General features: G+C 46.0%; 1 protein-coding gene across 1 annotated transcript in view; it reads left to right on the top strand.

The window, feature by feature from the left end:
* Positions 1-369: 369 nt before the first annotated feature.
* LOC139756364 (tetraspanin-1-like) overlaps positions 370-27,115 on the top strand; it is a 109,952-nt gene continuing 83,206 nt past the window's right edge. Inside the window, exon 1 of the mRNA XM_071675736.1 lies at positions 370-570. Within this exon, the coding sequence (XP_071531837.1) occupies positions 508-570 (63 nt within the window). The 5' untranslated portion in view covers positions 370-507. The remainder of the gene's footprint in view (positions 571-27,115) is intronic.

Raw genomic sequence — 27,115 nt, 5'->3', positions numbered from 1 at the left:
GGAGCGAGGCTGTAGAGTAATGCTGCCGACGATGGCAACTCCTTGGTCACACGCGCCGCTGCCGGGCGTATGACGTTTATCATGTTTTTGTGGTTGTTGTCTGAGCAGAATTCGTGGGAACAATACTATTCATCCGTAACAACATGAAATGCAAGTGTTATATCATTAAGGACACGAAATATTGCCACAAGGATTAATTCGACCGAAGATCAATGCGAGCAGTGGCGTTCACTAAAGACCGGAACTAGAGGAACGACGAGATACGTCGATCTACCTGTACTTAAATAGATTCTACTACTAAACGTTCATGCTACACACGATAGTACAAATGTCGATTACGACCTCAGGCTCGAGCAAGCCCGGCAGCGTGGTATTGGCGCGAGCCCAACGTAGCCATTTTACTGCCTGGCTCGTCAACGGCTAGTCTTGAGGTTGTGGTCGTGAGAGGTAGTCGTGCGCGTCGTGACCTGATTTGTTGTTGGATTAAACTCGACCAAATCCGCAGCCATGGGGGTCTGTTGCTACTCATTCCTGAAGTACATGGTTATGATCTTCACCCTCCTGTACTTGGTGAGTATAAACAGGGACTTTGGCGTGGCTGGGCGGAGAATGTTTGAATGTTTTTGTTCTTGGCGCGCGTGGGCTGCTTCTGGCCACTACGCACAGGCGAGGGCGCGGTAATCGAATGTCGTGGGTCATGCTTATATCCGAGTCATTTCTGCTGTTTCCGATGGATGGCCGTACACTTCCCACCCACTTGGTGGCATCTGCCTTTAAAAACACACACGGAGAATGTCGTGAACGTGTGCACAATTTATTGATTTTGTGGGAAAGTGGAATAAAAGACGGTGAAGGTTATTTCGTGCTGTGGGTGCGGTCTTGTAGATGACGCTGCCTTCAGGCCCTCCCTTAACTACTTGCCTGTAGTTTTGCATTTAACCATCCTTACTCCATTTCATAGTCGTTTTGATTTACCCATCGCATCGAGGGTTAAACACACCTCTCAGTTTCATTCATAGAACAAAGCAGTGTATACCAGAGACTAGCTACTGAATGTCGTGCCAACATTGACCCTGATGGACTGTCTAGAACCAATTGATTCACTCATAAAGAAATGAAGGGGGTGGGGGGGAGGTGGAGGTCTTCCTACCTCCATGATGGTCAGCAATTTCACCAGAGTGCCTTTTTTTTCCAAGTTATGCAGAGGGTAATTTCTGGAACCGAGTGATGAAGGATCAATTCTGGGAAAGGAGGAGGTTGATGGTGTTATTTTCCAGGTGCCATTAAGTTTAGCTAAAGGTCTGCTTTGATATATGGGTTTTGTTGGTTTTCTTTCAGAGTTAATGGTAATTGACGCTTGTTGGAGTTTGTTGTAGGGAACTTAAGTCAAGTGAGACGTCAGACTGCTTGTGTAATGGTGCGGGGAGGGAAGGCGGTGTTGATGCATTTTCTGCACCTGGCGACACGCCCAGCAAAAAAGTATCTTTACATTTTTGGGTCAGACAATATGATATAACGGACAAGATTTTGACAAATGCTCAGAGGGCCTTGCCTCACACTGGTTGCCCTACTTCCATATTTATTTCTCAGTGTGCGTAAAACGAAGCATACAATTTAGTTTACTGTTTTCCAACAATTCGAATGCATTTTATGTACATCTTACTTCTATGGTAATCATTATAGGGTTCAGCTACCTTAATCATTAATAAATGCGTCCAGCATTTACGCTAACCAACATTACCAAAGACAACAGGGTCGTAGTGTTCATTTTGAAATGCATCGATCCCCTCCGTGAAGGTAATTTATTTTTTGGATGTACATAGTCTTGCTTAGCTGCATCTGTTGGTACATGGTACAGTACTGCACCGCTTATGGGTTCCGCAATACCATATGTTGTCAGCGACATAGTGCTTCCTACGGAGGCACTGATGGAAGAGGGATTAAACTCTATGGATTTGATGATATTAAGAATAAGGTAAGTGACATAACACGAGTTCAACCTCCGTGACAGGTAACGGCGCAGGTGTTGTTTCGTTTGCTGCAGATGCTATTTATGGAGCCAGCGCTCTTACATATGGTGCCATGATGGTCAGCATGGCGGCTTATAGCTCGCCTACTGGTGGTGGTGGTGGTAGTGGTCATGACATTCTTAGAATTATTGATGTTGCTCGGGCACATATGTGTCCCCGTGCCTCGGGTTGCTTGCTATGGGCGTCTTCCTAGAGATCATCAACACAGGATGATGCTCCTTGAAATAGATCGCCAGCCATTAGTCATGATGGCACGACCTCAATAATAGCCAGCAGTTGTGAAAGTGCCATCACACTTGACATTATAATATAAACTATTAAATATATTAATTGCGGGCTCCTTAAGAGGTACTGGAATTCAGGTTAAGTGCTGTTCCAGGGGGATATGAAGTTAGTGGTGCAATATAAGGTACCACCGAGGGGAGAAAAATTTTTCACTGTAAAACGACGACCACGTTTGGGCAAACGTTACCCTAAAGGAGTTTATAAACGGCCTGATAAACTGCGTGTGTGGTAGAAACAATAGACTATGCTGCTGGTTCTCGCCTGCCTTTTGTTTTAGGGTAGTAACCGTCGTACTCTCCCACCGACACGTAGCTGGAAACCCCAGGTTAATTCTTACGTCATGGTGCTAGTGCACTGGTTTCCTGAGGCTCCTGGATTCGAATCCACGAGGGAAGCACATATATGTATTTTTACTCTACATAGTATTTAGTCGGTGGAACACTATGCATCGAATATAAGTGCGTAAACGGCAGTTTCTCCCCACTGTACATGAAAACCAGGTGTTTACTGAAGGAAGATCAGATTTTTTTTTTCTTCGCCTACTTCCAAAGTTTAGATGATGCATACTTAGACATTTTAGTCGTAAATACATACACGAGTTTACCTCCCGTTAATTGACAAACTATCACACACATTCTGCGGGTGGCGAAAGCCGGAAAGGTTCCTTGTTTTTCTGAATTTTTTTTTTTTTTTGAATGTTTGGGCGTCTCGACCATAGAGTTTCCTCCAACCGGAAATGTTGGCGACGGGCAGCAGTGTTGGGGTGTATTGCTGGTGAGGCACTGTGGGATGTGACACTCAGTCGGTCTTGCTGGTGACACACTTTGTTTAGTGTGGCTGGATGAGGGTGGTTGTGGGGAGGGGGGGGGGGGTTAGTGAGTAAGCTTACAGGCAGCTTAGGCATCTCGAAGCACGCAGACACGGGCCACGAATGTGAACGTAAGGTCGTAAGTTATTTTAATTTTTTTTATGATAATCCAGTCATGATTGCTCAGATTAACATAGTGTTAATGACTTTTAAAAGCTGAGTGATATTAATCTTGTATTCATGTTGCTCTTCTTGAGGTGATGGATAAAATCCTAAGAATATTTTGATATGTGTTTATTTTACATGGTTTACCTGAACTCTTTCTAACCCTGCCTCTCTCTCTCTCTCTCTCTCTCTCTCTCTCTCTCTCTCTCTCTCTCTCTCTGAGGACTAAGCTTCTTACTAAAGGGTTTGGTTTATCAGCCTGATTCATGCTGCAACACGAAAACTGTATATATGCAAGCTTGCTAGTAGGATGCAACTTGAGGGAAACTGTATATGGTATATGCACACAAACACTTTCATTCGCGTAAACTGTGATGATCCTAGACGAGGGCAGACAGCCCACAGCTCACCCAACTGTTCATCCTTCCCCTGGTTGGTAGATAGATGGGCACCAACTTCGACTGGGGAAAAGCACCACAGCTGTGACAGGTTTAGCCAGACGACAACTTGTAACTCGTCTCGAGTTTCCGTAGCGGTGTCCATGTCCGGGGACATGGGCCCTTAATGCCAGGCCAGTGAGCCTATCAAGGCCTGGTTCATTATATTATTCATTTATTTGTCAACTAATTGATTTATATATGCTACAGAACCCCTTCATCCTGGAAGGGTCTAGGTGTTACTCCAGGGGCCCCCCTCTCTTTCCAGTCTGCTCCTGCAACTCTACTTTCAGCAGCAGGGAAATCATGGACTCCAATGAAGTGCAAGATTTTGCAACGAGACTATTTCCTTTCAACACGAGAAGAAAGTGACTTTTTACTTGCGGTGCAACCACAAGCAGGCTGAGTCCGGTAGCACCCTATACACACACACACACACACACACACACACACACACATATATATATATATATATATATATATATATATATATATATATATATATATATATACAAGAGAGATGTTTTCCATGATGGCGGGAAAACTGTTAACTTGTCGCGTAAAAGGAAGCTGTGAAGCTCCGAGTAAACGAAAAAGGAAGAAGAAAATGACAAAGGTGAATGTTGAAGTTACGAGAAAGCGGAAGGAAAGGAGGCCAAGGATGCAATAATTCTGGGGAGGGGGGGGTGGATTAGCTGACTCAGAAGGAAGAAATTCAAAAACCTGGCTTGAGAATGGCAAAGGGTATATCATGCGAGCATAAAAGATCATGTCTGAAGCAGTTTATATAGTATGCCAGGTACTGAAAGTTAGATAAAGTGCAGAGGATGACTTTGAAGGTCATGTGAAGTGCAGAGTGGCCTAAGTTCCCCCCGAGTCAAGAGCAGGTGGGGAGTAGCCAGTGTTTGAAGGGCCAAGTTCCAATAACTGCAGGTTAAAGTGATGAGTAACAGTTTTGCTGGTTGGTTAAGTATAAAGTAACATAGTTTTGCTGGTTAGTTAAGTACAGAATAACGTAAATTTTGTTGGTTAGGCAGTACAGGGTAGCCTAGTTCTGTTGATTAGATTAGATATATATATATATATATATATATATATATATATATATATATATATATATATATGTGTGTGTGTGTGTGTGTGTGTGTGTGTGTGTGCGCGCGTGTGTGTGTGTGTGTGTGTGTGTGTGTGTGTTGCTATGTTTATCTCATGTTGGAGACGTGTCTGCCTCCTCAGCAGCAGCTGGTCAAGAGAGCAGTTTTTAAGTATGCGGTTTGTGAGTTTTGAAGTTCTGCACTTGGCTGGAGGTCCATAATGTTTCTTAAATTTGGTGGCTCTCTCAAAGTTTCGGGTCCCGGGCAGTTTGCTCTGTCTTCTCCGACTGGACTTGATCAAGTCTTATGATTTTAGTGACAAAAAAAATTCTTACCAAAAACTTTCCATTGCCACTAATACCAAAATGGATTGATTTTTTTTTTTTTGTGTGTGTGTGTGTAGACTGAAACCCACGTCTCAGACTTTTGTTTTTAAACATATATATGTAAATTATATCCGACTCTTCTGCCCCCTCGTTAATAGACGTTAAACCTTCCTCGTAGTTATGATTTTCGCCAGTGTCAGTGTGGAGTGTCTCGAGTTTTCTAAGCCTGCACTTTTGTCCACCTTGTAAGGACGATGTTAGCACATGACGGTATTCTAGCCTGGAGAGCTGAAGTGCCATGGAGTGTCCTTGTCTTTTATTTTTCTTTTTTTTTTTTTTTGCCTCTCTCGCTTTGAAGATTCTCAAAACCCATCCTATCATCTCCAGGAGGGACAACTGTTGCTCTTTCGTCCTCGCAGAAGGGGTGAGGTCATCAAATATTAACTTTTCCCCCCACGTCGAGAACTAACACTCCGGCTGGTCACATACGAATATTCCTACCTTTAGTGAAACATGAAGGGAGTTTAAGAGAGAGAGAGAGAGAGAGAGAGAAGAGGAAAGCCACCCAAGATCTGTTATACCGCTCTTACGTTTTTGTTCAGTCATATGATCGTTTCCAATATTCCGTGAGAGTAGTTCTTTCTTCTGTTCCCGTTGAACTAGTAACTTGTCTTCGCCGGACTACATGTATAATTTTCAGTGATCCTCTGTGATGATTGATCGCGCTGTCGGCTTGCACTGGAGGAGGCACTTTTCGCAATGCAAGAACAGTTCGCTGTGGAACAGGTTATATATATATATATATATATATATATATATATATATATATATATATATATATATATATATTTATATACATAAAGTTCACTCACTTGTTACGGTATGACGTACATACTGGTCATGTCTGTACGAGAAGGGCTGTTGGAAGGTGTGAGTATACCACGTCCCAGCTCCGTCTGTGCTGTAGCCCTGTAGTTTAATCCTGGTGTCAGAGATGCTATGATCGCACGCGAAGGTCGCGCGCAGCCCAACGTTATGTAAATTGTTCGAGTTTGTTAAAATCCGGTCTGGTTCCATATCATGGCTCTGTGGAGAATTAGAATGATGATGTGTGGTGTTAGCGCTACTGTTCATTGTTCACATGAGTATCCTTCCTCCTTTATGTAGTGGGGGGCGGCGTAAGTCGGACTTAAGACTTCCTTGGATTACGTCAGGGGTCCAGATTTTCTCTATAGAGGATCGTTAAGAGCTCTCCTTGCTATAATGGTGTTTTGCATTTCTATATACATGAAAAAAAGAAAACGGACGGCTTTAAGAGACTGGTCTTCCTTCAGAAGATTCGCGAGGGGGCGCTGTCCATTAGATTTTTTTTTTTTCCTGGTATGAAAAGACGTTGGATTCTCATTTTATTTCCAGATTTCAGCGGGGGTTGTTTTTGTACGCCAGAGGTAGCTATTAATAGCCCTTTGTGGATTCACTTAAGGGGTGGCTTCGATAAGGGGTTTTGTCGGCGACTTGCGCCTCAAAGATGATTAGGAAAAAAAACGTTCACAAGATTGTGCAAGTAAGTACCGCTCATGACGAAGTTTAATCCTCAGTTTTCGAACTCCTTTGTGTCAAACTATTTGTGTGTTCTGGGGAGTGACAGAGGTTTATAGTCATGTTGCCAAGTTTCATAGCCTTATATATATATATATATATATATATATATATATATATATATATATATATATATGTACCATGTTTTTACACACACACACACACACACACACACACACACACACACACACATCGAGCAGCCCCGAAGGGAGGACGAACACCTGGGTTGCCTGTGGGCCTACTCCACGCCGAAGATTCGAACACGGGCGGACCCGTCCATGTATCATGGTCAGCAACGCTATATATAGGAGTGTGTGTGTGTGTGTGTGTGTGTGTGTGTGTGTTTTCAGTGTTTTTAGTGTAGTGGTGGGGTGGGGAGGTTATTAGTTTCATAAATGAATTTTCTTATCAATAAGTTTCGAATAATAACAATGATAATAATAATAATAATAATAATAATAATATTATTATTATTATTATTATTATTATTATTATTATTATTATTATTAAATATTATTATTACTTTACCACTACTACTGTTGTTATTATTATTATTATTATTATTATTATTATTATTATTATTATTACATTACCACTACTACAGTTATTATTGTTATCATTATTATTATCACCATTATTATTATATCATCTTTTTTAAGATGATGTATACTGTGTCAGAGGGTGGTATATGCCTGCTGTGTGACACCATATGGTCTGTGTCAAAGGTCGGGCAAAGGAGGAGACAACAGAGAGGACCCCCCCCCCCCCCTCCATCCACCGGGCCCCGCCCCTTGGGTCACGTGTAGCCACCCTAGATGGCGGGATGGATGTGGAGAGTGTTGCATGGTGGGGGGGAGTGTTGCTTGGGGCGAGGGGAGGGGGGAAAGTAAGGATGTGAATAGTGATAGATGCGTGGAGACGTGTGCAGAGTTGGTGGAAGGAGGAGAGAGAGAGAGAGAGAGAGAGAGAGAGAGAGAGAGAGAGAGAGAGAGAGAGAGAGAGAGAGAGAGAGGAAAAATAATGAGAAATTTGAAGTGAAATGGTGGATGTGAATGAGGAAGACGAGAGGTCAGATGGTTGAGTGGGGGGAGGGGAAACGGATCAGAAGAATGAGACAAATGGGTGATTAGGCCGAGATGATTTGAGAAGGGTGTGGGAAGAAATGGTTGTTGTTATCCTCTTCATCGTACGCTCTGTCCTCATCATCCCAGCCCAGCAACACCACCCCCGCCCCCTCACCTCCCGTCTGTGTGGGACATACCAGGAATTATCCCAGCTGTATAAAGAGATCCCCATTCAGTCCGCCTCAATTGCCCCTAATTAGGTTTGAGCGCCTGATTAGATCTGGTCGTTTGAGGGGCGACAGCGGCCCCCCTTGTGCCTGCCCTACCCTGCTCTGCTTGCTGGTGCAAAACAGGGGGGGGGATGGGAGGGCGGGGGAGGGGTCATACTGGGGGGAGTGGAGTGTGGGCGTGGCTGGACGGTATGCACGAACGCTGCTCGTGATGTCACTAAGGACAGGTTGTGCAATTGGAAACTCTGCATGAGCGATCGGCATACATTACATTCCGACACCCGGGCCGTATTGTGGAGCCTGGAGGGGGGTCACTTTCCTTTCGGAGAGGAGTGTTGCCATTTATGATTCAAAATCAAATAGGACGAAAGGTTTGAAAATACGCTCATGACCGCTCCTAACAAACATAGCGCGAACCAGGTACTAGCTAAATTGGACCGTATGCTAATGTAATGAACCGGCTATTGTTACATGTTGTGTTTTTAATTACCCGGCCGACAGGGGGGTCTGACATACACCCCTTGCGGACTCTGCAATCATGTTGAGCTACCGGTCACACACACACTGGACGGGGCTGGCGCGCGGGGGATCGTATTTATCCAGTGTTTGTGGGGCAAACTGAATGACGGGGAAGGGTAGGTTGAGGGTGGTAAGGATGCCTCGCGGGTCAAGTCTGGTTCTGTGCCAGGAATGCTCAGCGACCAGATGTGGCACAGGGCAAGCCTCGCTCCTGCTGCTCCTGCCATGAGCTAAATACTTGCGGGTCTGATGATGGAGCGTGGAGTCAAGGGCGTGGCCCGACACGCCGCCACTGACAGACTCAGTCTACTTAGGTATTATTATTCTTATCTGCTGATGTACTTCTGGCCCTGTTTTTCATGGACCCGGGCAGTGGGCCCATGTCGTTGTAATGGGGTGAAAGTTAGGAGCGTGGCGGCCTGGTACACTGTGTTGATGGTGGGTGCACGAGTATACCCTCACCAGGTAAGGTAGGAAAATGGCACGGTGCAACGAACGGTGCTGATGCTAACCATCTATGGACTTTGTGCATGATGATGTGTTCATATATATATATATATATATATATATATATATATATATATATATATATATATATATATATATATATATTTATATATTTATATATATATATATATATATATATATATATATATATATATATATATATTTATATATATATATATATATATATATATATATATATATATATATATATATATATATAGTTAATGTATTTCTATTCATACGTAGCCTCTGTATAGGTTTACTTTTTCGTATATATGTTGGGGGAGGTTAACACTTTTGTGTGTGTGTGTGTGTGTCTCAGGTGTTGCCATCTCAGGAGGACACACGGAGGAAGAACAGTGTAAGTGTCTTTGGAGGAGATAATGGCAGCTCGAGGCCGCTCACTTCTTGCTAGGTTCATGAGGTCTTGCTTAACCTCTCCATGCTGGGACCCTCCCCCGCTGTGGGGTTGGACCGCAGCTGTGAGCAGAGAGGACACCTGTGGGGTTAGAGGAGAGCTATGAGGTTAGAGGACACCTGTGAGCATGAGGACAAGTGTGAGGTTAGACGCTTATGAAGTTAGAGGACAGCTGTGGGGATAGAGGACAGGTTAGAGCTCTATATAGCTTTGATGTCAAAACACAACTGTAGGGATAGAAGACAGAGCTGGAAAGCAGTGTGTGTGTGTGTGTGTGTGTGTGTGTGTGTGTGTGTGTGTGTGTGTGTGTGTGTGTGTGTGTGCATCAGTTGTTGTTGTTGTCTGGACGTACAGTCCCTGGTATGGTCAGTGTAGCCAGAGGACCATCTTCCCCTCCCCTCCCCACTCATCCTTATGTACAGTACTGGTGGCACGTAGCCAGCATCCATTCCCCCCCTCCCCCCCATTTCTATTAGGAGGAGGAGGAGGAGGGCGGAGGCGGGGGAAGCGAACCCTCCCCAACCAACCCTGCAGCCTCTGACCCCTTTCAAGTTGCACTGGCCACTTGCAGTCGAGGCAGCAACACTTCCGCAACTCTCCTGCCTTGGGGTGGGTCTGGGGAAGGGAGAAAGAAGGCTTGACTCAGCCCCTGGAAAGATGCCCTCCTCTCTCTCTCTCTCTCTCTCCAATTAGTGCTGTGAGAGTGAGACAGAGAAAGGTGGGTGGGTGCCCTTTACTGGGGAAGGGGATTATCGCTGTAGCTAGCAGGGGGATATGCTACAATTATCGCAAGAGAGGCTATAATTACGATAACTCTGGATGTCACAGACTGGAGTACCCACCCTACGATCGAGGAATTTATGAAACGTTAGCAGGGGAAAGGGGAACATGGAGGAGCAACATAACTGAAGTAATGGAACTATATATTCAATGTTGAAACAACGTCTCAAAGAGGTAGACAGATAAACAATAGATATGGCTGAAGCTATTGTTGATCTCGCATGGTAACTCTAACAACAGATTTGACACAAACAGCCTGTGGAACTTTGATGCAAACTAACAATCAAACTTGGCATCAAAATTAAGGCAAAGAAACAGAAACTAACATACCTTAACATAAAATACATGTTTAACTTTGTTAACACAAACTAACAATGAAACTTTAACAAGAGCAAACAAGAAACTAGCTGTTAAAAGTTAACGTAAATAACAGTGAAACTAACAATTAGCCAAACACGAACTAAAAATGAAACTAAGTTAACTTGAACGCAAACTGGTAGTAAAACTAACAAACTTAATACATATGAAAATGAAACTAACAGGTACACTTTAACGCATGATAACAATGAAACTAACAATAAAACTTTAACAGAAACTAACAAGGGAAATTACTAACAATAAAACTTTAACAGACACTAACTAGGGAAATTTAACACAAACCAGCAATCAGACCTGAACACAAATTTTTTCTATTAATGGCACTTTAACATGAAGAGAAACCCTAACAGCATAAATTTAACCCCACAAACTAACACCGAATCTTTGAACAATCAAACTGACAAAAAGCTTTAATATGATCACACTAACACAAGAATCCTTAACCATCACACTAGCACAACGGACCCTCACCAGTTCAACCGACACCTCGGCTTTCACAACTCTCATCTGTTAACTGTATCACGGCCTAAGTCGTCCAGCCACAGTAAAAGTTCACGGGAGACTCGTCGTCAAGTACGAGGTGTGTCAGCGCGGGATGTAGGAACGGGACGCGGAATGTCACGGCCGGAGAGGATGTGTGAGAGAGAGAGAGAGGAGGAGGGAAAAGGTCAGTATATATATCTGGGGAAATGAAAAATGAAAATATCTGGTCGGTTGGCAAGAGGTAAGGTGACAAGAGGATATGGCGGGTGATAACAGAGATAAGCGATTCAGGTGAGAGGAGAAAGACTGATTATTTAAATGTTCATAGTCCGAGCTATGTAGGGGGGGGGGGGGGTGTAGAGGACCAACGAAACCATCGTAAGGAAAGGTAAGGTCCCAGACCCAGCTGTGAGGGGTAGAAGACCTCTGGAACCATCGTAAGGTAAGGTAAGGTCAGGTCCCAGACCCAGCCGTAGGGGTAGAAGACCTCCGAAACCATCGTAAGGCAAGGTCCCAAACTCAGCTGTGGGGGTAGAAGACCCCCCCAAAACCATCGTAAGGTAAGGTCCCAGACCCAGCTGTGGGGTTAGAAGACCTCCAAAACCATCGTAAGGTAAAGTAAGGTCCCAGGCCCAGCTGTGGGGGTAGGAAGTTACCAGAAGTTTGTGTCCCGCCTTGGGGAATTACCAGAAACATTTTTTTCTGATAGTGGAGGGAATACCCGTTGGTAATGTGCATGCGAGAAGCGTGGTTGTGGTGAGTTGTGTGCACGGGGGGGGGGTGTCGTGGTTATGTACTTGAAATACAAGAGACGTGGTTGTGGCATGATGCACAAGGGCCATGGGCGCTCACAAGGGGAAGTAAACGGACTGTGGTTAGGACTGTGGGTAAGAAGCGAGGGTTGTAGTTGTGGGCACTGAGAAGGGCCGTGGTTGTGGGTCAGGGGAGGTACTGGATATGGAAATCGGTGTGGTTTGTGGACTTAGGGGAGTACATGCGTCGGTTGTGGTTGTGAGCCCTTGGGCAGTGCTTGGCGTGGTTGTGGATGTCGGGGGAATACCACGCATGCCAGTGGGTGGGCGTGGTCGTGGACGTAGGGAAGTACTACGCATGAAAATGGGCGTGGTTGTGGGCGTGTACTGAGCAACCTCCTGGCTATTGATCAAGGCTGGTGGGCGGGCGGAAGTTGGTAGACAGGCAAGCTGCTGGGGGGGGGGGGGGGTTAAGCTTAGCTTTGCTGCTTTTATATATATATGCTGGCAGAATAGGGTCTTAAGCTTAGCTGGGGGGCGGCTACCATTTGCATACTGTTTATGCAAGCTGGCGCTAAGCTAAGCCTGGGAGAATGTCCCATGTAGAGAGGCAGGCTGGGGTGTAAGCTAAGCTGGGGACTTGTCCTGTTCCTCTCTCTCTCTCTCTCTCTCTCTCTCTCTCTCTCTCTCTCTCTCTCTTCGTCACCTGTCTCAAGACACGAGCATCATTACCTTCATGTCACCATCGCTGTCTTCATTCTCCTTCAGTATCGTCACCAAGTCTGTTACGTCCGTAGTAGTCGTAGTAGTAGTCGTAGTAGTAGTAGTAGTAGTAGTAGTAGTAGCAGTCGTAGTAAGAGTAGTAGCAGTCGTAGTAGTAGTAGTAGTAGTAGTAGTAGTAGTAGTTATATTATATTATATAATAAGTTTATGGATCTCCTATGACTGACCTTGAGACTGGGTGGGTGAATTTTTTTTTCTTTTATCAACAACAAAGCTATTTATTCACCGATAAAAGTAATCCCCGCACCGGATGATCTGCAGATAAGCCTGATGTTCCCCTATAAACTCCGGTCACTGGGCCCTAGAGAGAGAGAGAGAGAGAGAGAGAGAGAGAGAGAGAGAGAGAGAGAGAGAGAGAGAGAGAGAGAGAGAGAAGGAGAATGAATATGAAAGACAAAAATACGGGAAAAAAAACATTAAAAACGTTTTTGATTTTGTGGGTCGCCCAGGACATGGATGGACGTGTCTTGCTGGGTGTTGAGAGCCTCGCCCACGGGCGGAGGTTAGATGAATGGCCAACCTGGGTGTGAGGGGGAGATAAGGCAGATAAACCTGTCAGTCTGGGCCAGTAGTATCTTCAACACCCCCCACCACAACCTCAAACCTACCACGTTGGGCATATCTTAAGCACCTTTGCAACGGCGTCCACACATGGCCCTGGCCGGCCGGACCCAGGAGGAGGCGTTGTGGAGTCTCTCTCTCTCTCTCTCTCTCTCTCTCTCTCTCTCTCTCTCTCTCTCTCTCTCTCTCTCTAGCTCGAGAGTCCTTCCAGGAGTCCTTCAGTAGCCAGCACAGTTAGTAGATGATGCCTTTACATTGTGAGAAATGTTATTTGTATGACTCCTTGTTTCCCGCTACGCGGTCCCCTCCTAACACTCCAGTGTTCCTAGGCTACGTCATGCTAGGTTGTCCTAGGTTCTGCTTCATGCTAGGCTTTCTTAGCTTTGTATCCCTAACTTATATCTGACGTAGGAAGAAAAAAAAAATTGGTGCGATTTTTCATGCAAATTATCTGACAATTTTCGAGCAAGGATTTTGATTTAATAATACGATCCAGAGGTGAAGCCCTGGAAAATCATCTTCCCCCTTTTTATAAGGAATTCCAATAGGAAACTGTCTCTCTCACACACACACACACACACACACACACACACACACACACACACACACACACACACACACACACACCCATATATATATATATATATATATATATATATATATATATATATATATGATTTTGAAAACATTTTTACTTTATATTCCCTTCGATGTTTGCTGTGCCATGGAACAAGAGATATATATGGCTGGTAACTGTTTGGTTTTCCTGATTTTTATTTCTATTTTTTTCTTTTGTCCTTTTCTTTACTAGTCAGTCGTAAAGAACAATAAACTTTTTTCTTTTTCTTTTACCCAAAATGTTAGTGAGTAGGAATTATAGTGGTGCTATAAGAGAGAAGAGTTTAGTAGTAGATATTATTACTACTATTATAAGTAGTAGTAGTAGTAGTAGTAGTAGTAGTAGTAGTGGTACTTCACTGGTGGTGGCAGTAGTAATAATTTGTAAAAAATTCGAGATTAATGATTATCAGTGTGGGAGCGGGGCGTGTGTGGGTAGATCCCGTTCGTTAACAGGAAAAGTTGCACGGGGGGCACTGGAACACAGCCTAGTGTGTGTGTGTGTGTGTACTGGGGCTGGTGAGGAATTCCAGGAAGTACGCCTACTTCCCTGGCCGTAGTAGGCCTCGCTGACGCCCGGCCTAGGCCTAAGTCGGGCGGCGGGGGTAGGGACAGACGGATAGGCCTAAGCCCTAGCCAGAGAGGGGGATATATGGTTGTTTTCCAAGGCTTGTTGGTCTGGGGCCGTGTGTCTGAGGTGGATGCTGAACTGACCCTACGAGTTTAAGGATGGATGACTGCGAAGGTGGATGATGGATGGCGTGATAAAAGTGACCCGACAGATGGATCAGTGGATGGAGGGGTTGTGGGGGATGAAAGGCTTATGAGAGGATGAATGGCCTGATAGATGGATACATGGGTAAATGAATGAATGGCCTGATAGATGGATACATGGGTAAATGAATGAATGGCCTGATAGATGGATACATGGGTAAATGAATGAATGGCCTGATAAATGGATACATGAATGAATGTCCTGATAGATAGATACATGGGTAAATGAATGAATGGCCTGATAAATGGATAAATAAATGAATGGCCAGATAGACGGATAAATGAAGGAGACTGAGCTGTTTAGAGGGGAGGATTGATGACAGAAGATGGTGGGCGGACGTGAGGAATCCCGCACTAATAAAAGTCGTCAAGAAAACCATGCAAGAAGGCAAGCCTTGAGCATCTATTTATCATCATTCTCGGCAGCTGTTCTTAGCTTTTCACGGCGTCGGGGGAAAAAGATAAGGTGAAAAATGTCATGTTGTGTTTAAGGTTTATAAGCGGACGGGGAGCGAGAGATGGAAAGATAAAGCTAAAAGCTGCCAAAAAAAAAAATAAAGATTTTTAGATAAGCTGAATGAGAAAGCAGAGTGAGGTTGATAAAACACAAACCAGCAAAGGACTTACGACTTTAAAGTAGGTAAGCTGAGGTTGTCAGAAGGAGGGGGGAGGAGAAAAATGATATCCGCTGTGAGAGAAATGATTTTGAAAAGAGACGATGAGAGATGACACTTCTTCTGTTTATATATTCATAAGAAATCCCTCGGCAGGTTAAGGAAGAAAGATTATGTGATTCAATATTTCTTCGTGGGAGAGTTAAAAGCGGTGAATATCTGGAAAGATTCAATAGTTATTCGATGTGTGTGTGTGTGTGTGTGTGTGTGTGTGTGTGTGTGTGTGTGTGTGTGTGTTGAAGAGAGAAATTTTACTCCAGTTGAGGGAAAACAAATAATTTGGGGCATTGAAAGGGGAGAATAAACCATATGAGGGTTACCAAGGAAGGTGGAGTGAGGGTAGACAGATTGGAAATGGGTTTTATCAGCAGCGTGTGTGTGTGTGTGTGTGTGTGTGTGTGTAGGGGTGGGTCATATGGTGATAGTAGTGGTAACTGTTGGGGCAATTGGTGCTACTCGTAATGGAATGGGTTAGAGCAGGTGGGGAGGCATTGTTGATGTGGGAACTTGCCGGGCGTTGTGGTGGTCGTAATGGAGGAAGCTGCGGTAATGATTGTGGGGATGGGGTTGTTAGCTGTGGCCACACCTTTAGCTGTGGTGTAGCTTTGGCTATGCCTCGAGCTGTTGTGTTGGTGGAGAAAGCTTAGGGACGGGGGAGGGGATGTGGATGAGGCTGTTAGCAGTGGGGACACGTAGAGGTGTGGAGGTGGGTTGTGAAAGTTGGGGGGTGACGTAGCTCTGGCCTGGCCTGGCCGGGGATGCAACACACACACCCAAAACACACACCTCACCTCCTAATAAAACCTCGGCCCAAGTGCCTTGGGTTGATGAGCTGGTCTTGCTCGGGGGGCGGGGATGGGTCGGGTCGTGGTGTTGAGGGGGGAAGGAAGGAAGGGTGGTTGATGTGATGATGGGCTCTGTAATGGATGTATGTGGTACTGTTTATATCGGTGGGTGTATCTGATGTGGGCTGTGTAATACTCGTGTGCTGATGGTTTTGTTTTGTTACTGGTTTTCGTATACGTTCTGTCAGGGTTGTGATTGTGTTATGTACGAGGTTGTTGAACAAGCACCAGAGGGGAGGACGTCGTGGTACACATGAAAATACAAAAAGAGGAGAGAAATTGTTGCTCTACAAAGACGCACTCCTCGTAACGTTAGATTATTTTCTTATGGCCACACACGGGCGATGTTTTGTGGTGGGCGTGGTGGGAGTATTACCACAGTGTTGTGGTGTGTCCCAGGTGGGGTTCTCTGGTCTTGATGGTGGTGCGGTGTGGCGAGGCGTGGCGTGGCGTGTGGTGGTGGTGGTGGTGTTCTCAAAAGTGTGCTCTCTCGCGTCTGGTTCCTCGGGGGGGGAGGGGGGGGGGGCGTGTTGTTCTGGTGGTGGAATGCTGGACTTTCATAGCAGTGCTTACCCTTCCTTTTCTCTCCCACCTTCTCTAACCCCCCCCCCCCCCGTCATACTACCTACTCTAAATGGTCTTAACCGACCGACCCCCTCCCCCCCCCTCCTCCACCCCAAACACCTTCCCGGCCTCCAACCTCTCCCCTCTCCTCCCCCGAGAGCTGGCGACAATGCCCCGTCTTAAAGATGTTGTGGGTGTCGCCGCCCCCCAGACGTACTCGTCACTTGAGGCAGGCAGACAGACAGGGGTGTACAGACGAACGCAGGAGGGGAGAGAATTCGGACGGCAACAGATACCACTGGGTTCCGTAGGGGGGGTTGGTTGGGGGTTGGTTTATGGTAGTGGGGAAAACGTCGGAGATCCTGGGAATCGTGTGGGACGCGCAGGCCCACCACGCAGATGACCTGAACACCTGTATGTAAACTGTACACGTTGTGGTGAGGTTTGCCCTGGTGTGCGACGCCGGGTGATCCAGGTGGGATATTATTCCCCCCAGCGTGGTGTTCGCGTTCGGGAGCCGGGAAGTTTAAGGTCCCGGCTCTGCACGCCTGACGGCATTCTGCAGATTTCCCAGAAGAGCTCGAACCCCCTCCCCCCTTCCTCCTTTCCACCCCCCCCCCCCCCACTGTCGTTCACTTCCTCCGGCCGTGATGGAAAGGGAAGAGGGGCATGGGAGAGGATAGTGGGTAGGGAGGAGAGACATGGGAGAGGATAGTGGGAAGGGAGGAGGGAGACGGGAAAGGACAGAGGGAAGGAAGGAGAGACATGGGAGAAGATAGTGGGATGGGGAAGGGAAACATGTACAGATAGTGGGAAGGGAACAGCCACGTGTATGGATAGTGGAAAGGGAGGGGTGGGTGGATATTTGGAAGTGGAAATGAGATATGGGAGGTGACTGTATAGGGGAATGTAAGACGGCGCGCCAAAGGTTAGGTATGGAAGAGATAGTGATGGGCTGGTGGAGAGTTACGTATGGAAGAGATAGTGATGGGTTGGTGAGTGGAGAGTTACCAGAGTTATGGGAAAGGTAGAAGTGTTTGTGATGGATGGCGCCCGTCAAAGCCCCGAAAGAGAAGCTCCACTCGTCCATCACTGCTCTCAATGAACAGCTTCTTACATTAGGTTTGTTATCCCCCCCTTCTTAACACACACACACACACACACACACACACACACACACACACACACACACACACACACACACACACTCCAGGGCATGTAGTAACAAGAAATACATCATCAATTTTGCATATTATGGATATATTACTTCCTGTAAACACTTCACTCACTATGTACTTTACGTAACTTGTTAAATCATCATTTATTCAGTCATTATTAGCCAGATACTGTAAACAGTTCACTTACGTAACTTGTGACAGAACTCATTCACTTAGACTCGATCCCAGGACCTGTTGTGCCCTCTTGAGCGCCACAGACCATAGGATGGGTAGCGCGGAGGTTCAGCGATCAATTCTCGAGGGGAGAGGAAAAATCTCAGCGAACCACTCACACACGTCAACGATAAACGTAAATCAACCATCTTTACTCCTACCCACGACAACCGTCTTCTGTTTCCCCCCGCTTCACCCCATCCTTGAGGCCACAACCAAAACCCAACCAAACCCAAGCAGCCATATCGTGAAACAAAGAAGCGCGGGGGGAGGGAACGCGCCAGGCTATAACCATCACAAGCGTATGTTGGGCCATTTTGTTTAAAGGTGACTGTGGCGTACTGAGCAAGAGGGAGGAATAGTTAACGAGAGAGAGAGAGAGAGAGAGAGAGAGAGAGAGAGAGAGAGAGAGAGAGAGAGAGAGAGAGAGAGAGAGAGAGAGGGTACATTGCAGGCAGGGGAGTAGACGAGGGTGCTTGACTAACAAGGTAACCATGATTCTCCCTGTGTGTGTGTGTGTGTGTGTGTGTGTGTGTGTGTGTGTGTGTGTGTGTGTGTGTGTGTGTGTGTGTGGAGGGGAGGAGGAGTGAGGGCTAGTCTTAAGCTAAGGGCTTAGGGTCATGCAAAGTGGCTAAGAGGGGTCAGATTATGAATGGGTTTGGGTGGGAGGAGAGAGGAGGGAGTGGGGTCGTCTTGGGTAACGAGCTTCTTCGATCTTGGAAATGGGTTGGGAGGTCTAGGGATTCATGTGGGAATGATGAGAGTCGTGGGATAAAGGGACTTACCCAGGTGGTTCGGGCTGCTGGCAGACTGTGTGTGTGTGTGTGTGTGTGTGTGTGTGTGTGTGTGTGTGTGTGTGTGTGTGTGTGTGTGTGTGGAACCGATCGTGGAAAAGTGTCATGACGGCGGGGGAATAGAGGCGAAGGAGTTCAGCAGTGGGGAGGGATGGGGGGGGGGAGTGGGAGGGCAGAAACTGGGGGTAATGGGGTAATGGAGGGGGGGTGCATAAATGGGGTAGAGGAGCACGGACACACGGGTAAGAACGGGGAATGGAAGTGGGGTCTGAGAGGAGGTTAGGTAGGTGGAGGGACGATGGCAGAAAGGTTTGTCTGTGGTTATGGCACTGCTTGAAGCCTCCCCAGCACTCTCTCTCTCTCTCTCTCTCTCTCTCTCTCTCTCTCTCTCTCTCTCTCTCTCTCTCTCTCTACCCCCCCGTCATCCCTGGCCAGCAGGTGTATATCCTGGTGCAGGTGGGCCCGGGCCTCACCTCCAGCCGCTCACCTTTAACCTGGTTCATCAGGTACACCTTAGAGAAGCAGCCTGGCTAATTCTTCATCGTGGAACCGCCGGTGAAATAATAAATATGACGGCTGCCACGATGGATTTATGTGGGAAGGGAGGAGGAGGAGGGGGGATTTATGTATGTATGAGGTGGATTTATTCGTGATAGGATTTATTACGTATGAGGTGGATTTATTCATCAGGGATTTTACTTATGAGAGGGATTTTCGTACAGTATCTGTGGGGGATTTATGTAACTGAGGATTTATTCATGTTTATTTATTCATTTATTTATCCCCCATCCACCCCCTTTCCCCTTTATGTATTGATAGACCAGAGGCATGGGGGAGGGAGGTGTCGTGTGGTGTGGAGGGTGTGAGGTTGAGCCTCTGGGAGATACATGGAGGATTGTTGGGAAGGATACACCTTCTGATGTCCTTTGTATCTCCTGTCGAGTCCTTTCATCCCGGGCAGATGTGCTGGGCTTCTGCCTCCCCTCTCACACGTCTTTCGTCTGCAAGGAAAACCTTCAGAATTGTTTTCAGTTGAGTCTGTCAACATCTCTTATAGTTCATCTAATGCTTATATTTTCATCGTCCATCTTAATATATGTGATGAATTATTATGTTTTTAGCATATATATATATATATATATATATATATATATATATATATATATATATATATATATATATATATATATATGTGTGTGTGTGTGTGTGTGTGTGTGTGTGTGTGTGTGTGTGTGTGTGTGTGTTATACATATTCACCTTTTCCCGCGTTAGCGAGGTAGCGTCAAGAACAGAGGACTGAGCCTTAAAGGGAAAATCCTCACTTGGCCCCCTTCTCCGTTCCTTCTTTTGGAAATGTGAAGGGAGGATTTCCAGCCCCCCGCTCCCATATATATATATATATATATATATATATATATATATATATATATATATATATATATATGTATGTATGTATGTATGTATGTATATATTCCGCGTGTGTAAAGTAGCCTTTGCCGAGGTAGTATCGATGGGAATACAAGTTTCACTAAAACAACTTCTAACACTAAAGGAGTCAACATTCTGCTGCTACTGGAAGCAGCGTAGACTTGAGCTGCACGAGCCTTTAGAAGGAGGACCTGGGTAACACCAGGTGTCTTTCATAGATTTTGGAGATGCGTAAGTCACACACACTCTCTCTCTCTCACACACACACACACACACACACACACACACACACAGGTAACTATAAATATTTGAGGATGTTAATAATTTTGGTATTCCAGGCCCATTTCCAGCTCACTTTCTAACATTAAAACACTTAACGTTACCTTTTCTTCCCCCGGGCAGTGGAGACCACTTCGTGGTTGTGAATACTCTATGAGAGCCGTGCTGAGAATGGTCGACTTTCACCACACTGGTATCAAGACTGGCCATTGTGAGAAGGATTCCGTGCGTGTGTGTGTGTGTGTGTGTGTGTGTGTTTCCGTGTGTGCAAGTATGTGTGTGTGTGTGTGTGTGTGTGTGTGTGTGTGTGTGTGTGTGTGTGTGTGTGTGTGTGTGCGTGCGCGCGCGCTTTATGTAAGGGTAGCGTCTTGGAAATTTTTGGACATTTTCTAATAGGGAGAAAAGGTCATAAATATACTCAAGATATTCAAGTTCGGGAAACCCATCGGAAATTTTTTTTTTTTTCCCCGTCTTCTTTTTGGACATTTTACACAGAGTCGGGGAAAACCCAAGAACTGTGAGATGTGTCTGGGAAATTTGATATCTTATCGAACACCAAAAAAAAAAAAAAAAATCACGATTTGTTTTCTTTTTTTTTACAAATAGCATAAACATCACATCCAACCGTTGAGTTAAAACGGAAATCGTGAAAACGCCAAATGAACTAAAAAGGGTCACTTGGGTCGGGTGTAATGGAAGGTGTATGGAGGACCAAACTGACCACTGTTATATATTGCATGTCATTAATACGTGGACAGAAGAGCAAGTTCGTGTCTCACATTGTTGCTTGTGAAATGTTACAGTCATCATCAGGATGGGTAACAGCTCCGACTGACTAACTACGGCAGTTTCTTAACCATCAAATTACCTTGTCTCTTGCCTCCTCACCACCATAGTCTCTCTCTCTCTCTCTCTCTCTCTCTCTCTCTCTCTCCCAGTTTAGTACTAGAGTCTTCTCCTACAACTCCGTGATGTCGTCCCAAAGACGACTCTCGCCTGTTGTTACATGACGACCTCAGTGTCTCCCTCTAAACGACCTCCAGTCCCTCACTCCTCCCTACGACCATCAGTCGCCCCCCCTTTCTCACCTCCTAACGACTATCAGTTCCCCAATCACCTCCCAACGACCACCAGTCCCTTCCTCACCTCCCTAAGACCACAAACCCCCCACCCTCACCCCAAACCTCTGAACGACTATGAGTTTCCCTAACTACCAAACGACCATCAGTTCCCGACTCACGTCCCAACGACCACAAGTCCCCCATCACCTCCCAACGACCGCCAGTGCCACGTCTCCAAAGGTAGATTACCTCCTCGACCTGTCGAGGAGGATTACTCTCCTCAGTTGCCCTTGGAGGTATCAGGTCACTGGTCTCCAAAATCAATACCCCTGCACAGCCTGAACCGTCTCCTCCACATCCTCCCATCTCTCTCTCTCTGACTCCCCACACCTCTCCCTTCTTTATCCCCCCTCCCTCCCGCATCGAACTTTTTTCTTACAGACATCTCACGTGTCCATCTCTGTTGTCCCATTCCCTCCCTGCCTTGCCCAAGTCTCACTGTATCGTTCCTGTATTTCACATTTCGTTTCGAATAGCTTTTGTTCCCTTACGTCTAATATTCAAGTTTACAGAGTCTCTCTCTCTCTCTCTCTCTCTCTCTCTCTCTCTCTCTCTCTCTCTCTCTCTCTCTCTCTCTCAGACCGTCATCACTTTTCTCATCTTCATTTCATTTTCTTTCCCTCAATAGCGTATGTAATCATTTAAACCTTTTTACGTCACTCATCTCTTACTTCCTCTTCCACTCTTCCTAGACTATCATCTCCTTAAGCTGACTTTCCCTCCTTATCCCCCCTTTTTTATCGCTTTATTCTTCCCTTCACAGCATCTTCATCAGCCCTCTCCTTATTATTCCCCCCTATTCATTCGCTTCGTATGGCACGCACCCATTTTGCTTGCCCTTCGTATCCACGTATCCTGACCCAAGACTGCACCCACGGGTTTGACTTGACTCTTACCCGATTATATCTTCAGGTCTGTGAACTCGCCCAGCTCGTTCAGACTGCCTCCCTGAATGACCTGGGTCTAACGAGGTATTCAGAGTGACCTTCAACCTTCTGGGCAACTTTAAATAGCTGCTGTGTATAGCTTGTTCTTAACCCCGATGCAGCTGAAGGTGGACTGTCTGAGGAGGGGGAAATGCAATGTCGTCGTATTGTCACACGCGAGGACTATACGTATGTGACTCTTATAAGACATGCTAGTTCAAAGCATCTTGATGGTGATTGGTTGGGAGACCGATCCACTCTCCAGCTGATTGGAGGAAAAAGACCAAGTGTCTTGGCGGTGATTGGACGAAACAGACATACAGTAGATAGACTGTGTACCTCATCTCTCAGCTGGGGCTGGGGGAGTTAACACGACCTCATCCACCATCACCCAACCCATCGTGTTTTTCCTTGAGGTTGTCGCTTGGGGACGAAGACCCCCCACCTCATGAACTGGGGTGTTTCATGTACTGTCTTAAATCTCAAGACGTGCTTTTTCACGGCGAGTTACTACAGAATATACGAGCGTATTACTCGAATCTCTTAAAATCGCAGACGGGGGAGGTATATCCGTATTCAAACTTGGAAAACTGTAGTAAAAGCATGGTGCGCGCCCAACCTACATTGGCAGATAATTCCCTTTTTTGCACGGGAGGTATAGAAGACTTCAGTGAATAGGAGAAAACGCCCTTGAACATCCGGGGCCCAAGGCTGTTCAACGCGTCACTCCACGCCTCAGAAGCACCACTACGGCCTGCACGGTGGGGATACTGAAGAAAGCCATGGAGAAGGATTGACAGTGTGTACCACATCAGCAGGGCCTGTGTTGGGTTACGTAAGACTGCGGGTCGCGGCGCCCAACAGCTTGATCGACCAACTACCCATATGTTCGCGTGTGTGTGTGTGGCTATTATAATTTCCCTAATGGTGTGTGAGTTGGGATTATAACAGTATTTCTTGAGGACAAAGCAACGAAAAAAATAGTACTGAACTCCAAATTTCATATATAAGAACTGAACGACATTCTGGGAACCTACAGAATATATTACGTGATCTTTATTCCATGCCATGAGAGAGAGAGAGAGAGAGAGAGAGAGAGAGAGAGAGAGAGAGAGAGAGAGAGAGAGAGAGAGAGAGAGAGAGAGAGAGAGAGAGAGAGATTCTTGAGGCAGCGGGGGATCGGGCTAGTGAGGAGCCTCTCTGTAACAGACGAACCAAGCGGGGAGAAGCAAACAAGACTCATTAATCAACCAAGCTAACTAGCCAAGCAAACCCCTCCCACGAAACCAAGCACATCAGTGACCCCCTCCTCCTCCTCCTCCACCCTCTCCCTCCCCTCTCAGCAGGCAGGCAGGCAGGCAGACACAACAAGCACACAGCCCACCGGGCCAGGATACCAAGACTTACAGCACCGCTGCGCGCCAGGCTCGACATTTCAGCCGGGGGACGACGGGATGGGTTACATGCACGCTACAGCTGTATTGCCTCCCTCCCTCCTCCCCGCGCGGGCCACCAGGGACCGGCAGCAGGTCTCCGTGACATCATCGCCTTCAAGGATAAGCTTCGAGCGGGCTTTACAACCCGCCGGTGAGGAGGCGTGACAAAACCGCGGGAAGGAACAGTTTTGGGGTGGAGATCTAAGAGCATGTCGTCGCGCGAGAGGAAATGGCAGTGTGCTGGGCTGGACGATGTAGGACGCGGGATGGAAACAGCTTAGAGGATGTGAAACAATATGGTGCAACCGGAAAACAGCAGTTTTATGGATCTGAGTAGTATACACTGCCGGCGGAAAACAACAGTTTGACGGATCTGGAGGAGTGTATGCCTTGCGGGAAATTGCAGCAGTTCGGCAAATGTAAATTAAGAATGTCGCTGTGAAAACCAAAGTGATGAAAAGTATTGAACCACAGATTACGCGGTATAATAATGACTATAATATTAGTAGATTATGGCAATGAATCATATGATTACTCTGTTGCCGTTGGCAATTCAAAGATGGGCCGTTGTCACGTCTGTTTCTTTACCTACATGGCTAAGCTTTAGAACTGCTTACCCTCTCATGTCTTCTCCAACACCTACAGCATGACCCTTCCTTCCTCCTCGATTATTTTTTAAAAGCCGGTTATCCACTTCCTCATAGGACTATATATATATATATATATATATATATATATATATATATATATATATATATATAATTGAACATGAATACTGCAAGCAATTAGCAACAGTCTAGTGTATCGGTGGGAAAATTAGGAGGGAAATTATGCTGGCGTACCTCTGAATATTGACTACATTCCGGGAACAGCGGTAACATCTTGATGGTGACTGGAGAATACAAACAAGGGCGGGCGGGCTGGCTGGTTGGTCGGTAGGTTGGCTGGTTAGTTGGTTGGTTGGCTGGTTAATTGGTTGGTTGAATGGCTGGTTGGTTGGTTGGTTGGCTGGTTGGTTGGTTGGCTGGCTGGCTGGTTAGTTGGTAGGGTGGTTGGCTGGCTGGTTAGTTGGTTGGTTGACTGGTTGGTTAGTTGGTTGGTTGGTTGGTTGGTTGGTTGGCTGGCTGGTTGGTTGGTTGGATGGTTGGTTGGTTGGCTGGTTAGATGGTTGGTTGGTCAGTTGGTTGGTTTGGATCCCTATTAAATGGGCGAGAGTTCCCACTTCCTATGGAACTTGTATGTATATAGTTCAGTAGCCTCCAGCTTACCTAACAGGAACTCATGAGTTGCTGGGACTTCCTAGGAATCGGAGTCCCCCACCTAAGGAGGGAACACACGAGGTACCGAGAGCTTTACCAGGAACTCAAGAGGTACTAAGACCTACTAGAAATCTGAGTTCCAGTAGCGGGAACATGACGAGGTACTTGATGGGAACTCAAGAATTATTAAAAGACTTTTCGTGAGTCGTATTCTTCATTCCGGGAACTCTTAGAGTTACTGAGGTACTGGCCAGGAATATGAGTTTCCACAGCAGACGCTCACGAATTACCGAGACGTCAGGAATCAGTGTTTATGTGGGGGGAACTCAGGGATTAACCAGCGTGTCCAGGACTTCGTGTGAGTGACACTTGACAGTAATCGCATTACAGAAGGTCTTCCCTGAGTGTGTGGCGTGTAGCCCACATTATCCGACACTGGATATACCTGTGTGTATCTTGTGGCTCTCCAAGGGTCAGTAAATACTTATGTGTAATCATCTATATTGTGCGGGGAGGGAGTTCTGTCTTTCAGGTATAAGTTTTTAAACATCTGTATTCTCTTTATATTCACATTTCCCTCATTCAGTTTACCTCAGTCATCCGCTATTCTCACGCTACAGAAGTACTTCTTTAAATCCCTTGTGTAAAGGTACTTACTTAACATCATGTTCAGTTCTCTGTTCTTATGCTACCCAGACATTTTCGAAGAACTGTTCTCTCTCGCTGTGCTTTTTTAAATCCCTTGTATAATAAAGGTACTTACTTAACTTCATGGTCAGTTCTCTGTTCTTATGCTACCCAGACATTTTCGAAGAACTGTTCTCTCTCGCTGTGCTTTTTTTTTTTGCGTTCACTCTGGATCGAATTTCATCAACCATGTACCGGACGAATTCTGGGAGTCATTCTCGGTCCTCTTAAAGTTGATACAATCGTCCTCACGTTTTACTTCCCTCGTGGCCTTTGCGTCATCAGCTAACATATTCAGGACGGAGTCCAGTCTTTGCAGCAAGACGTTCACATTGACTAAGAAGAGCAAGTGGTCCCAGGATAGAACCCTGCACGACACCGCTGGCCACCTCAACCCATTACCAGAAGGCTCCTCTTGACAAGCGTCATTATTGTCCCTTTCCGCTGAGGTTATAGTCCGTCACTTTATAACAGTCTTTTCCTTATTCCTGCCCAAAGATCCAGTGTGTGTGTGTGTCTTCCAAAGAATGTTCACTCGGGAATGAAAAGACCCAGACACATAACACAGGTTGTGTGGACCTAACTAACGATCAGGGTTGAACGAAGGAAATCCTCCAATTTCGCCAACATGCGGACGAGACGTATTCATTCTCACATTCGCAACACCAGCTGTTCATAACGTTCCTCCATAATGGAGAGAGAGAGAGAGAGAGAGAGAGAGAGAGAGAGAGAGAGAGAGAGAGAGAGAGAGAGAGAGAGAGAGAGAGAGAGAGGATACACAGAATTAGCCGTGGCCCAGCTGTCTAAATGAGCCAATACAAGGGCCATTGTTGCACGTTATGTTGCCAAGGGTGAGGCCTGCCTCAGACCTTGGTAGCTCTTACTCCTCACTCACGTAAGCTCTCTCTCTCTCTCTCTCTCTCTCTCTCTCTCTCTCTCTCTCTCTCTCTCTCTCTCTCTCTCTCTCACTAACGGGATGTAATGAATTACTCAATATATTGGCGTTTCAACCTGCCCACTTTTTTTTTCATATCTTTTTACCTCACCCTCGCCATATCGTCTGCGCACAGCACCAAGATCGTTTTGGTGTGTGTGTGTGT

Source organism: Panulirus ornatus, chromosome 21, assembly GCF_036320965.1.
Source record: "Panulirus ornatus isolate Po-2019 chromosome 21, ASM3632096v1, whole genome shotgun sequence".
Classification (NCBI taxonomy): domain Eukaryota; kingdom Metazoa; phylum Arthropoda; class Malacostraca; order Decapoda; family Palinuridae; genus Panulirus; species Panulirus ornatus.
The sequence above is the reverse complement of the archived record's forward strand: the minus strand, read 5'-3'. Positions and strand labels throughout refer to the sequence as shown.